The following is a 12,937-nucleotide window of genomic DNA, read 5'->3' as shown; positions in this document are numbered from 1 at the left end:
AGGAGGTAACCAAGAGGGTAGGTGAGGATACATCTATATGATAACGTATAGATGTCTTTATGGACTTTAGCAAAGCCAATTGACAAGGTCCCTCATGGCAGGCTGGTCTGGAAGGTTAGATTGCATGGGATCCAGGGAGAGATCGCAGATTCATAATTGACTCAGTGGTAGGAAGCAATGGGTGATGGACGAGGGTTGTTTCTCAGACTGGAGGCCTGTGTCTAGTGGTTTGCCACAGGTTGGTGCTGGGACTTTTGTTAGTTGTAATTTATCTAATCAATTTGGATGTGAATGTCCAAGGCATGGTTACTAAGTTTGTGGATGATACTAAAATAGGTGGTGTTGTAGACAATGTAGAAGGTTATGAAAAATTACAGGGGGATCTTGGTCAGTAGGTAGGTAGGCTGAGGATTGGCAAATGGCTTTCAAACCAGGGTAGGACTTGTACAGTGAATGGTAGGGCCCTGGGGAGTGTTATGGAACAGAGGGACCTAAGAGTGCATGTGCAGAGTGCACTGAAAGTGGCATCACAGGTAGATAGGGTAGTGCAGAAGGCATTTGACATGCTGGCCTTCATCAGCAAGGGCATTGAGTATATGAGTTGGGAAGTTATGTTTCAGTTATATTAAGACATTGGTGAGGCTGCACTCGGAGTACTGTGTACAGTTTTGGTCACCCTGTTATAGAAAAGATGTTATTAAACTAGGAAGAGTGCAGGGAAGATTTACCAGGATGTTGCCTGGACTTGGGGGCCTGAGTTACAAGGAGAGGTTGCATAGACTAAGACTTTATTCCCTGGAACATAGGAGATTGAGGGGTGACGTGATAGAGGTATATAAGATCATGAGGGGCATAGACAGGGTGAAAGCACATTGTCTTTTTCACAGGGAGGGGGTGCTAAAAACAAGAGAGCATAGGTTTAAGATCAGAGGGGAAAGATTTAATAGGGACATCAGGGGCAGCTTCTTCATGCGAAGGGTGGTGCGTATTTGGAATGAGCTGCCAGAAATAGTGGTTGAGGTGGGCACATTAGCAACATTTAAAAGCCATCTAGATAAGTACATGGACAGGAGAGGTTTAGAGGGCGATGGGACCAAACATGAGCAGATGGGACTAGCTTGCTGGGCAACACAGTTGGCATGGACAAGTTGGGCCGAAGGGCCTGTTTTCATGCTCCATGGATTCAGGAAGGGCAGGTCCTATTTGACAAACTTACTGGAGTTCTTTGAGGATATAATGAGTGCAGTGGATTGAGGGGAACAGGTGATGTTGTTTACTTGGATTTCCAGAAGGCATTTGATAAGGTGCCGCACAAAAGATTTATCCATAAGGATGCAAGGAGTTGGGGGTAATGTATTTAGCATGGATAGAGGATTAGTTAACCAATAGAAGGCAGAGAGTTGGGATAAATGAGTGTTTCTCTGGTTGGCAATCAGTGGTGAGCGGGGTGCCGCAGGGGTCAGTGCTGGGCCTGCAACTGTTCACGATATACATTAATGATTTGGAAGAGGGGACAGAGTGTAGCATAACTAAGTTTGCTGATGACACTAAATTGAATGGAAAAGCAAATTGTTCAGAGGATATGGAAAGTCTGCAGAGAGATATAGATGGGTTAAGTGAGTGGACAAGTGTCTGGCTGATGGAATACAGCATTGGTAAGTGCGAAGTCATCCACTTTGGAAGGAGAAATAGAAGATCAGATTATTATTTAAATGGTGAAAGATTGCAACATGACTTGGGAGTGCTTGTGCATGAATCGCGAAAGGTTGGTTTGCAGGCGCAACAGGTTAGCAAGAAGGCAAATGGAAGTTGGCCTTTATTACTAGAGGGATTGAATTTAAGAGCAGGGAGGTTATGCTGCAACTGTACGAGGTACTGGTGAGGCTGCACCTGGATTACTGTGTCTCCTTACTTGAGGAAAGATGTACTGGCTTTGGAGGTGGTGCAGAGGAGGTTCACCAGGTTGATTCCGAAGATGAGGGGATTAGCCTATGAGCCAGTCACCTAGGACTATACTCACTGGAATTCAGAAGAATGAGAGGGGATCTTATAGAAACATAAAATTATGAAAGGGATAGATAAGATAGAAACAGGAAGGTTGTTTCCACTGGCAGGTGAGACTAGAATTAGGGGATATAGCCTCAAGACTCAGGGGAATAGATTTAGGATGGAGATGAAGAGAAACTTCTTTTCCCAGAGTAGTGAATCTGTGGAATTCTCTGCGCAGGGAAGCAGTAGAGGCTACCTCATTAAATATATTTAAGAGACAGTTAGTTAGATTTTTGCATGGTAGGGGAATTAAGGGTTATGGGGAAAATGCAGGTAGGTGGATCTGAGTCCACGGCCAGATCAGCCATGATCTTATTGAATGGTGGAGCAGGCTCGATGGGCCAGATGGCCTATTCCTGCTCCTATTTCTTATGTTCTTATGACTGCATGCCTTCTGAAAATCCATATACACCATATGCACTGGTTCTCCCTTATTTATTGCACTGGTTATATCTTCAAAAAAGCACCAGTAGATTTGTTAAGTATTATTTCTCTTTCATAAATCTATACTAATTTTGTCCAATCCTATTAATACTTTCCAAGTGTTCTGTTATTGCATCTTTTGTAATAATTCCAGCATTTTCCCCCACTACTAACGTTATACTCACTGAATGTGTATGATATGTACAATTTAATCTGAAGCAAGAATCACTGCAACCTATAATTTTACTGATACCCTACTCCTAATGTGATCAGGAGACGTAAGTAGCTTCTGATTGTTTGAGCAGCCCAGAAGGTCTGGTCCCTTTGATTGTTATTAAATTTACATTGAGGTCATTGCTGCCTCTGTGCTGAGCTTACTGATCAAAGGAAATCATCAAGCTTCTTAAGGTTGTATTGCATCTTTTGTCAGTGATCTTTGTGCAGCTGCAGTTGTTGTAGACTGCAAAATAATTAGATTTGGATATGTGAATCTTCTGAAGGCAACCCACTGTATTTGCATTTTCAGCAGAAAGAGTATACGAAGGAAGCATGCGAGATATACATGTGGAAGCTCAAATATGTCATTGATATTTTTATAGGGCCAGGTTCTGTTTGTGAATCTGCTGAAGAAATCTGCCAATGGCAACCTGGATTCCTAAAGGAAGCAGTCAATGAACTCCATGTCCTCTTTGAACCACTGTTGGATACCAGTTGAAGTGGTTGTCACAGATGGAGCTGCTTTGAACTGATTTACAGTATCCTCGTTGTGGATCCAAAAAAAAAACTCCCACCTCCCTCTAGATTTTCACACCACCCAGAACCAGCCTTACCCACACCCTGCACTCACCGAGCTCTGACCAGGTGTAGAATCCAGCTGATTTCCCACCTCTCTACAAACAGCAGAATGCCATTTAGTAGCTGGAGATTCTGGGGACGTGGTGGAGATCTGAATAGCTTCAGGGTCATGTCAAAAATAGCAATAATAAAGAAATCACACTGAAATCCTTTGTAATCTTTTAAATTTTTTCTGACCCTCAGAATAAATGGATCAGCCGCAGTCCTATGTTACAGAGGCGAGTCTATCATGTTATGGCAGCTGTCAATAGAAAACTCTACGTACTTGGTGGAAATGACTTGGACTATAACAATGATCGGATTTTGGTTCGACAGATTGACTGCTATAACATAGACACTGACCAGTGGGTACGCTGCCAGTTCAACTTGCTCACAGGTAGGTGTTTTAACCTTCCCTTTTTGTTTGCCTGTATTAATGACAGGATACATCTCAATCTTATGAAGCCTTTTCTTACTATATTTTTTCTAAAATTATGTTTTTGGCATTCTTTCTCCACATGTACCTAATTAATTGTACCTAATTTATTAAAGAAAATCACAAGGACATTGAGCTTTTCACCATGACTGCCGTGATGGGTTAAAGAGTAATGACCTTAGATCAATTAGTTGTTTCTCGAATAGAAGCTCAGCCGCAGGGTCATGTTAAACTCTTGTTTCAGATTTGTGTGCATGATTTACTTCTGAAGTTTGGATTTCATTGACTTCATAGAGTTAAATTTTGGATGCAGAATACGAGGCACATATGTGATATCACATGTCTAGTGCATGCAACCAGGATGAATAACAATCCCTCCCCTGTAACTTCTGAAAGCTATTCTGAAGAAAGTTCTTCTAGTTTTTCTGTGCTTTGTATTCAATGTATAATTTCAATGTATAATTTCAATACTAGAGCATTTTCTTGTTACCCAATAATTAAAATACAGTGAAGAATCTGTAGCTTGTAAGTTGAGAAAAACTGAAATGCTGGAAAGTAACTTCAGAGTACTTGCAGATACTTGTGGTCCATTGACACACGAACAATAAACTATCACCAGATGCTCACACCAAAATCTGATATTCTTCTAGTATAGTGCTTATGCCTTTAAAGTCTATTTGCAGTTAGTTTAACCATTCATTACTTGATCTAGTTAAGAGTACAGGAATATTTTATGCCATAATCGCTCATTTTTCAAAGCCTCACCTCAATCCATTTTCCTTGGCTGCTTCACCCTCACCTTCAACAACAAGCGCAGGGAGCTTGTGAACTTATTTGTCATTGAGAGCATGACTTAATCAATTAGCTATGTCTGCCACATCTTTCCCTGCCCTTGCTAACTGAGCCAAATCTCTCCTCAGCTCCCATCTTGCTCTGGTCCTAAAATTTAGGTCATTTGGTTCATCAGCCAAACCACACCTTCCAGCAGTAGATACACAGCTCTGCAGATCATGGTTTTTCAAGTCACATCAAAATACTTTTTACTGAACTGAGTTTTCTCCAATTTATCTTTCATATCCCATTGTTTGAAACTTGACACCATCCAGCACAAAGCAAACCGCTTGATTGGCCCCCAGCCATCATTCTGAACATTCATTCCCTCCACTACCAGTGCACAATGCTGCAGTCTGTACCATCTACAAAATGCACAGCAGTTATTTACCCAGGCTTTTCCAACAGCACCTCCCAAACTATAATCTCTTGCACCAAGAGGACAAGGGTAGTACGTGCCGAAGATACAGCAGATTCTACCTCACCTTGCCTACCCAAAGTCATACACCATCCTGCTATTCATTCTTCTTTGCTTGCCAGGAAACCACCATTGCATTTATAATCTTGGTATTGGTTTATTATTGTCACTTGTACTGAGGTACAGTGAAAAACTTGTCTTGCATACCGATCATACAGGTCAATTTATTACACAGTGCAGTTACATTGAGTTAGTACAGAGTGCATTGGGGTAGTACAGGTAAAAACAATAACAGTACAAAGTCACAGCTACAGAGAAGGTGCAGTGCAGGTAGACAATGAGGTGCAAGGTCATAATAAGGTAGATCGTGAGGTCAGGGTCCATCTCATCGTATAAGGGAATCGTTCAATAGTCTTATCACAGTGGGGTAGAAGCTGTCCTTAAGCCTGGTGGTTAGTGCCCTCAGGCTCCTGTATCTTCTACCTGATGGAAGAGGAGAGAAGAGAGAATGACCCAGGTGGGTGGGGTCTTTGATTATGCTGGCTGCTTCACCAAGGCAGAGAGAGGTAAAGACAGAGTCCAAAGAGAGGAGGCTGGTTTCCATGACGTGCAGGGCTGTGTCCACAACTCTCTGCAGTTTCTTGCAGTCCTGAGCAGAGCAGTTGCCGTACCAAGCCGTGAGGCATCCAGATAGGATGCTTTCTATGGTGCATCGATAAAAGTTGGTGAGTGTCAAAGGGGACATACCAAATTTTTTTAGCCTCCTGAGGAAGTAGAGGCACTGGTAAGCTTTCCTGGCTTGGCATCTATGTGATTTGACCAGGACAGGCTATTAGTGATGTTCACTCCCAGGAACTTGACGCTCTTAACCCTCTTGACCTCAGCACCTTTGGTGTAGACAGGTGCATGTACACCACCCCCTTCCTGAAGTCAATGACCAGCTCTTTTGTTAACATTGAGGCAAAGGTTGTTGTCATGACACCATGCCACTAAGCTCTCTATCTCCTTCCTGTACTCCGACTCATTGTTGTTTGAGATACGGCCTACAATAGTTGTATCATCTGCAAACTTGTAGATGGAGTTAGAGCAGAATCTGGCCACACAGTCATGAGTATATGGGGAGTAGAGTAGAGGGCTGAGGATGCAGCCTTGTGGGGCAGCAGTGTCGAGAATAATCGTGCTGGAGGTATTGCTGCCTATCCTCACTAATTGCAGTCTGTTGGTCAGAAAGTCAAGGATCCAGTTGCAGAGGGGGGTGTTGAGTCCCAGGTCTCAGAATTTGGTGACGAGTTTGCTTGGGATTATAGTATTGAAGGCAGAGCTGTAGTCAATAGACAATAGTCTAATGTCGATCTCTTTACTGTCCAGATGCTCCAGAGCTGAGTGTAGGGCCAGGGAGATGGTGTCCGCTGTAGACCTGTTTCAGCGATAGGCAAATTGCAGTGGGTCGAGATTGTCTGGGTGGCTGGAGTTGATGCGTGGCATATCCACCCTCCCAAAGCACTTCATGATGGTGGAAAATTTATCTGAAGATTACAGTTCAACTTTTGCTTTAGATTACTAAGATAAACACCTAGAAAAATGTCTTATCAATTCGCCCTTTTACAGGAAGCTGGTTAAAAATAAAATTGCATAAAATATTTACTATAAATCTTTGCTGTCATGAAATAGAATCTCCTGAATGCATCAGATCAGAGGTGAATAAGTCAGGGGTATAAGGCTAGAAAAGTCAAATTCCATAACCAAGGTAGAAATTTCCCAAAACCCTTTTACCAGGGATTGCTTGCATTCCTTTAGAAGCTTCATTATCTTTTCCAAAGTGATGTTACCCATTGGGACATGATCTTGGAAGAATTGGAAAGCTTGAATTGTGAGCAATTCTATGATTAGAGAAATCAACAGGTTTCTTTCTCTCCAACACTGAATTGGGCAGAGCAGTTGCCGTACCAAGCCGTGATGCATCCAGATAGGATGCTTTCTCTGGTGCATCGATAAAAGTTGGCGAGTGTCAAAGGGGACGTACCAAATTTCTTTAGCCTCCTGAGAAAGTAGAGGCGCTGGTAAGCTTTCTTGGCTTGGCATCTACATGGTTTGACCAACACAGGCTATTAGTGATGTTTACTCCCAGTAACTTAAGGGAATAAATTGCAACATTTTCAAAGTGGGTGGGGAAAGATGCGTAAAGAATTCATGATTCACCAGGGAGCTAATGTAATGGAGGTTTGGAAAAAAAGTTTGGAAGGTTAGGTGATAATTTACAAAGCAGAATCTCTATACACCTTTTCACTGCTTTTCACATAATTCAGAGAAATGTTGTTCTCTGAATTATTCCCCAATATCTTCTGTTAGGCCAGTAGGGAAACACAGATTAATTACACCAATACACTGCTTCAATGATGTTATAGAAGCCAGGACTTTAGACTGACAGAACTGCAGAGATGATATAGGCTTCACCTAAAAAAAAGTCTATTTAAATTAGATCAATGTGGAAAAGAACTCAGTAATGAGGGGTGGTTAGGTGAAAACAAGATTTTGCTGATCTCTTGATGTTCATCATTTCAAGGTTGGGGCAGTGAAAGAGGAAAGTTTAACATGAAATTAAAAATTGTGTTACATGAACAGCAACAGGGAGACCAACATGCCAATCATGCTACATGCAAAACAAGGTGGGCTGGAGGCAAGTAGTATGATGAATTACAAAAATGTGGCTACTTTTAGGATAAAATTATGAACTTGATATACTTGAATTTAGATGTTTTTAACGGGGGATAAAGAAATAAGAATAGCAAATCATAATGTTAATAAAGCTTCTAAAGCAATATTTGAAAAAATAATGTATTCTACAATGAAGCCATTACAGGCAAAGCTAAAGAAACGAGATGAGTAGGGTTGATGAAAATAAAAAAAAACTGCAGATGGTGGAAATACAAAATAAAAACAGAAAATACTGGATACACGCAGCAGGTCAGGAAGCATCTGTGGAATGGGAAACGTGCAGTGTTTTGGGTCTGCGACCCTTTGTCAGAAGCTTTTCCAGTATTTTTTGTTTTATTTAAGGTGAGTATAGTTGATGTATAGACCTCCGAATTCATTCAATGGGAACGTGTATGTATGCAAAGATCAGGATATCTTTCTTATAAGTAGCCGAACTTTGTCGCAGGACTATCTTTAAAAAGACCAGGAAGCAATTATCTGTAGTAAAAGTATGAACAAAGAAAAACTTGCATAAGCATAAACTTATACCACCTAACACAGTCAGTATGCCCAAAGTGCTCTACAACGAATGAAGTTAATTACAGGTGGCAGGTTGTAATGAGTTCACATTTTAAAATCTCAGGACCAACTATTCTATTCAAGAAGGTATCAAATAGATTGCAAACCAAGAACATAGCTATAAGAAGAAAAAGTACTTCAATTTTGATGCAGTGAGATTCACAAGAGTAGTTAAAACCACCAGCACATAAGCAGTGGTTGAAAAGTATTTTTGTTGACCAACAAGTGTTATCAACTTTTCTTTGTTCTGCACTTTGCTGATAGCTGTGTAAATGTCATCTTTTATTCACACTTCCAGTACAATATGCAATATCCAGAGATGTAAGCTAAATAGTAGAATTTTACAAATCAGTGCATTGCATTTTTCTACATTAGGTCAAAATGAGTCAGGTGTAGCAGTGCACAATGAAAGAATATACCTAGTTGGCGGGTATTCAATCTGGACCAATGAGCCATTAGCTTGTATCCAGGTCAGTATAGTTCTGTTATTTCATTCATTTTATAAAGAACTTTAATCACAATCTTCAAGATATAATACTGTGGAAAATACTGCAATGGTAAACATATGTTGGCTCAGATTTTACAGTATTAAAATTTGTGTAGCGATTGGCAAATCCTATTGTTATATCATTCTAAATTTGTTGTTATGAAACTAACAATAAATTCTTGATTTCTGTAAATGTGTCAATTGACACGGAAATCCTGAATTTAATGTCAGTGATTCAACCTTCTTGCACAGACTGTGATAGCACCAAAGGAATCAAGGGAAATCATTTAAGTTGCTGTTAATGTAAGACATTTACTGTAAAATACTCTGCAAACAGATGCTTTGTTGCATAATTGAGCTTTTAACTGCATCTTAAGTTTACATTGGCCATTCAAAAAATCTATTCTTATATTTGTGAATTAGTTACATCAGATTTCAATTTCCAAAATTAATTTCTTGTTTAATTTTTTCAAATGTTTATTTATACTTCAGCTTTAGTTTTAATTATAGCCAATTAATTGTATTCCAATCCTCATTTAGTAGTTTTGTAAAATGTTTAAAAAGTTAATTAAAAACTGTGCTTTTTCATCTTGCCTGCTGTAAAAATTCTTCAATTTGATTGACTGCAGTGCCAACTTAATGGCTTCACAGCTGATGGGCTCCAGGGATCCCATTGAATTGATGCCTTAGAGCAGCAGGCATTAGAAAATGGTACAGAGAACACTAGGTCTCTGACAACTTTATTGCAGGTCTGCAGGAAGCACCGCTGCTTTGCCGCTGACCGCAAAAATAGGGAATCTTGACAAAACTGTGAAAGGTCAAACTATACAACTATAATTAACTAAATTTGTGGCATACTTAGTTATGGACATCGTAAAATATAAGATGAACCAACAGGAAAATAAATTTCAGGTTTGGAGTTTAAAAGAACTTGGGAATAATTACTATTATTCAGATTGAAAATCTGAACCTATGTTAAATCTGAAATAAAAACAGTAAGTGCTGGAAACACCCATCAAGTCAGGCAGCATCTGTGGAAAGGGAAACAGAGTTAATGTTTCAGGACAGTTTCATTAGAACGAGGAATGGGAGATGAAAAATTGTAATTTAAAGTTGCAGAGAAAGTGGCGAGAGGGATGGATATAGCAAAGAGAATATCTGTGGTTAGGTGAGATGTGGCCAGACGGGTTAATGGGACAGTTAGAGGGTGATTATTATTCTTTGTTTGTATTATGTAGACTGTGCTAATGGAAAGAGAAAAACTGAGCCAGATTCACAGATTGATGACATAAAGGAGAAATTATCAGTTCTGACACAGATAGAAAAAATGCGTTACTTAAAGTTGGTGTATTCAATATTTGAATTCGGAAGGATGCAATGTTCCCAGATAGAAGATGGGCACTCTTCCATACTAAGAACACTGAATGCAGTGCAGTAGATTGGAAGTCCAAATGTATTGCTGCCTCACCTGGAAAATGTTGCATCTCATGGTTGCCTAGGAAAGTTCTATAAGATGGGGAGTGGTTAGTGAGGACAGAAGAACATACCATAGGGTCACAAAAAGAATGATCCTTTGAAATGCTGAAAGGGGAAGGGGAGGTGTGTCTGGTGGTCAAGTCTCAGCAGACATTAAATATGCATGTGAAGAACATGGTGCATTTTAACTAAGAAAATGTTTCAATAGAAATTTGTGATGAAATATGCATTTGTAATAAAAATGCACATGAAACTTGAAAATCTACTTTTTTTTTTATATATATAGGTTTTGGATGTAAGTACCGAAGGTAAAGAAGAGGTATTTTATGGGCCAACACTACCATTTGCATCCAATGGAATAGCAGGATGTTTTCTTCCAGCCCCTTATTTTACATGCCCTAATCTTCAGACGCTGCAAGTGCCTCATCACAGGATTGGTGCTGTGTGAGATAATAGAGTTTAAGTTTTCAATCCACATGCATTATTTAATGGATAAGGCTATACGTGGCATCAACACTGGTTCCAATATTTTCTCCGGTTTGTATGCACAGAGCAAAGCCTACATTTGCTTGCGACACACTCCAGTCAAGACAAACAAACAGATCATCTGCCCTTCCTTGAATGCATGCTATAATAACTGAAATTCCCTGAAAGAATAGCCATTTTATATAGATAGCACTGTACTGCTACTGCTGAAAGCAATCAAGATTTGTTCATACTTTCAGGAGAACAGAGCAAGTCCCAGTTTAATTTGAAGGAAATTATTGAATCCTGTCAACTAAGGCTACCATTGAATCTGATGTTATACATGAGTTTCTAAGTTTCCAAAATTGCTCAGTTTACTTTTTTCATATTTTTGTGAAGAACAGATTACCAACTTGCAGTCAAGGCCTTTAGATATATATTTCTATAAATTTCTGAACTTACTCCTTTTTTAACTGTACAGTCAATTTATGAATAGCATCTTCCCCATTTTGTGTCAAAGTATTCAGTGGTTTACCTCATTTCCCAACCAGCAGACTGAGGTTTCCTCACTAAACAGTAAAGAGTGCTACTTGGAAGTGAATGTTTAACCTGTTCTGATGGCAGTCTTCCAAGGGAGACAATCTTAGAAATCACTTTGCTCACCTGCTATTATCACCTGCAGAAGAAGTTTTTTTTTTCCATTCTGATATACATGTTCTAACATCAGTTTAAAATTTCACCAGTTCTTTCCTGGCACCATGTATTTTCAGGAAATTATCGCAAAAATCGAGAACAGATTCTCGTCAGTTGATTCATTTCAGTTATTAAGAACTTCTTGCAGATTTGAATAAGGGTTTGGAGGAGGTATGTTAAACCTATCGGTGTCCTTGACCCATCAGAAATAATGCAACTGAATATTGTTGTATGTTTCTGGTTGCCAAAGCTGTGCAGCCAGCAGAGCGCAAATGATCAGGGTCCAGAGCACTTACAGTACAGCATGTGATCTTCTGACCAGGTTGGGTAGAGTATATAAGGAGTCCATTTTAACACTGCCAGATTAGTAATAAGGCAAAAATCAGCACTGGCTGGTTTTTACATTTATAGTACCTGCAATCATTTCACAGAATTATAACAGCAACATAGGTAAGAGGTAGACTGGCAGTGTTTTAGCTTGACACATTTCTGAAAAGTGGCCTTTGCTAGGATCTGTGAGGCATGAAATTTGGGAGTGTGGGGAGATGAGTCCTTCACTGCTGGAGGTGTTTTCCCAACTCTTTGACAGCAAGATTTATTTTCTGTAAGTATATGCGGTAAAGAGAATTTTAAAGACATTCCAGATTATTTATATTCCATGTGTGATCTTTCCTTACCAAGAGGTACAGGTACTTGAGCTGTGCAAGAATATTATAATATTGTTTGTCATCTATAATCAACAATTTGGATAAAAATATACAAGGCATGGTTAGTAAGTTTGCAGATGACACTAAAATAGGTGGTATAGTGGATAATGAAGAAGGTTATCAAAAGTTACAGGGGATCTTGATCAGCTGAGGAAGTGGGCCGAGGAATGGCAAATGGAGTTTAATTAGGATAATTGTGAGGTGTTGCATTTTGGAAATTCAAATCCAGGTAGGACCTTCACAATGAATGGCAGGATCCTGGGGAGTGTTGTAGAACAGAGGGACCTTGAGTATAAGTACATGGTTCACTGAAAGTGGAGTCACAGGTAGACAGGGTGATGAAGAAGGCTTTTGGCATGCTGGCCTTCATAAGTCAGGGCAGTGAGTATAAAAGTTGGGAGGTCATGGTGTAGGACGCTGGTGAGGCTGCACTTGCAGCATTGTGTTCAGTTTTGGTTGCCCTGCTATAGGAAAGATGTTATTAAACTGGAAAAAGTGCAGAAAAGGTTTGCAAGGATGTTACCAGAACTTGAGGGATTGAGTTATAGGGAGAGGTTGGACAGGCAAGGACTTTATTCCTTAAAGCATAGGAGACTGAGAGGTGATATTATAGAGGTGTATAAAATCATGAGGGGCATAGATAGGGTGAATGCCCTCAGTCTTCTTCCTAGGGTTGGGAAATCAAGAATGAGAGGACATTAAGGTGAGAGGGGAAAGATTTAATAGGAACTTGAGTGGCAACTTTTGTGGTATCTATGTGGAATGAGCTGCCAGAGGAAGTGGTTGAGGGAGCAACAATAACAACTTTTCAAAGGCAGTTGGACAGGTACATGAATTGAAAAGGT

The 12,937-nt window shown here is 39.9% G+C and overlaps 1 protein-coding gene across 7 annotated transcripts in view; it reads left to right on the top strand.

Annotated features, from left to right (window-relative positions):
- klhl32 (kelch-like family member 32) overlaps window positions 1-12,032 on the top strand; it is a 178,322-nt gene extending 166,290 nt beyond the window's left edge. For 4 of the 7 annotated variants that reach the window (XM_052024803.1, XM_052024802.1, XM_052024800.1 and 1 more), the window contains 3 exons: window positions 3,511-3,703; window positions 8,640-8,734; window positions 10,514-10,993. In XM_052024803.1, coding sequence (XP_051880763.1) covers window positions 3,511-3,703; window positions 8,640-8,734; window positions 10,514-10,675 — 450 coding nt within the window. In that variant the 3' untranslated portion in view covers window positions 10,676-10,993. Of the gene's footprint in view, window positions 1-3,510; window positions 3,704-8,639; window positions 8,735-10,513 lie in introns of all 7 variants that reach the window. The other 3 variants (XM_052024806.1, XM_052024805.1, XM_052024799.1) reach the window with 2 other exon arrangements.
- Window positions 12,033-12,937: the final 905 nt, after the last annotated feature.

This window comes from Pristis pectinata, chromosome 10, assembly GCF_009764475.1.
Source record: "Pristis pectinata isolate sPriPec2 chromosome 10, sPriPec2.1.pri, whole genome shotgun sequence".
Lineage (NCBI taxonomy): Eukaryota > Metazoa > Chordata > Chondrichthyes > Rhinopristiformes > Pristidae > Pristis > Pristis pectinata.
Note: the sequence above shows the minus strand (reverse complement) of the source record. Positions and strands in the feature narration are given on the sequence as shown.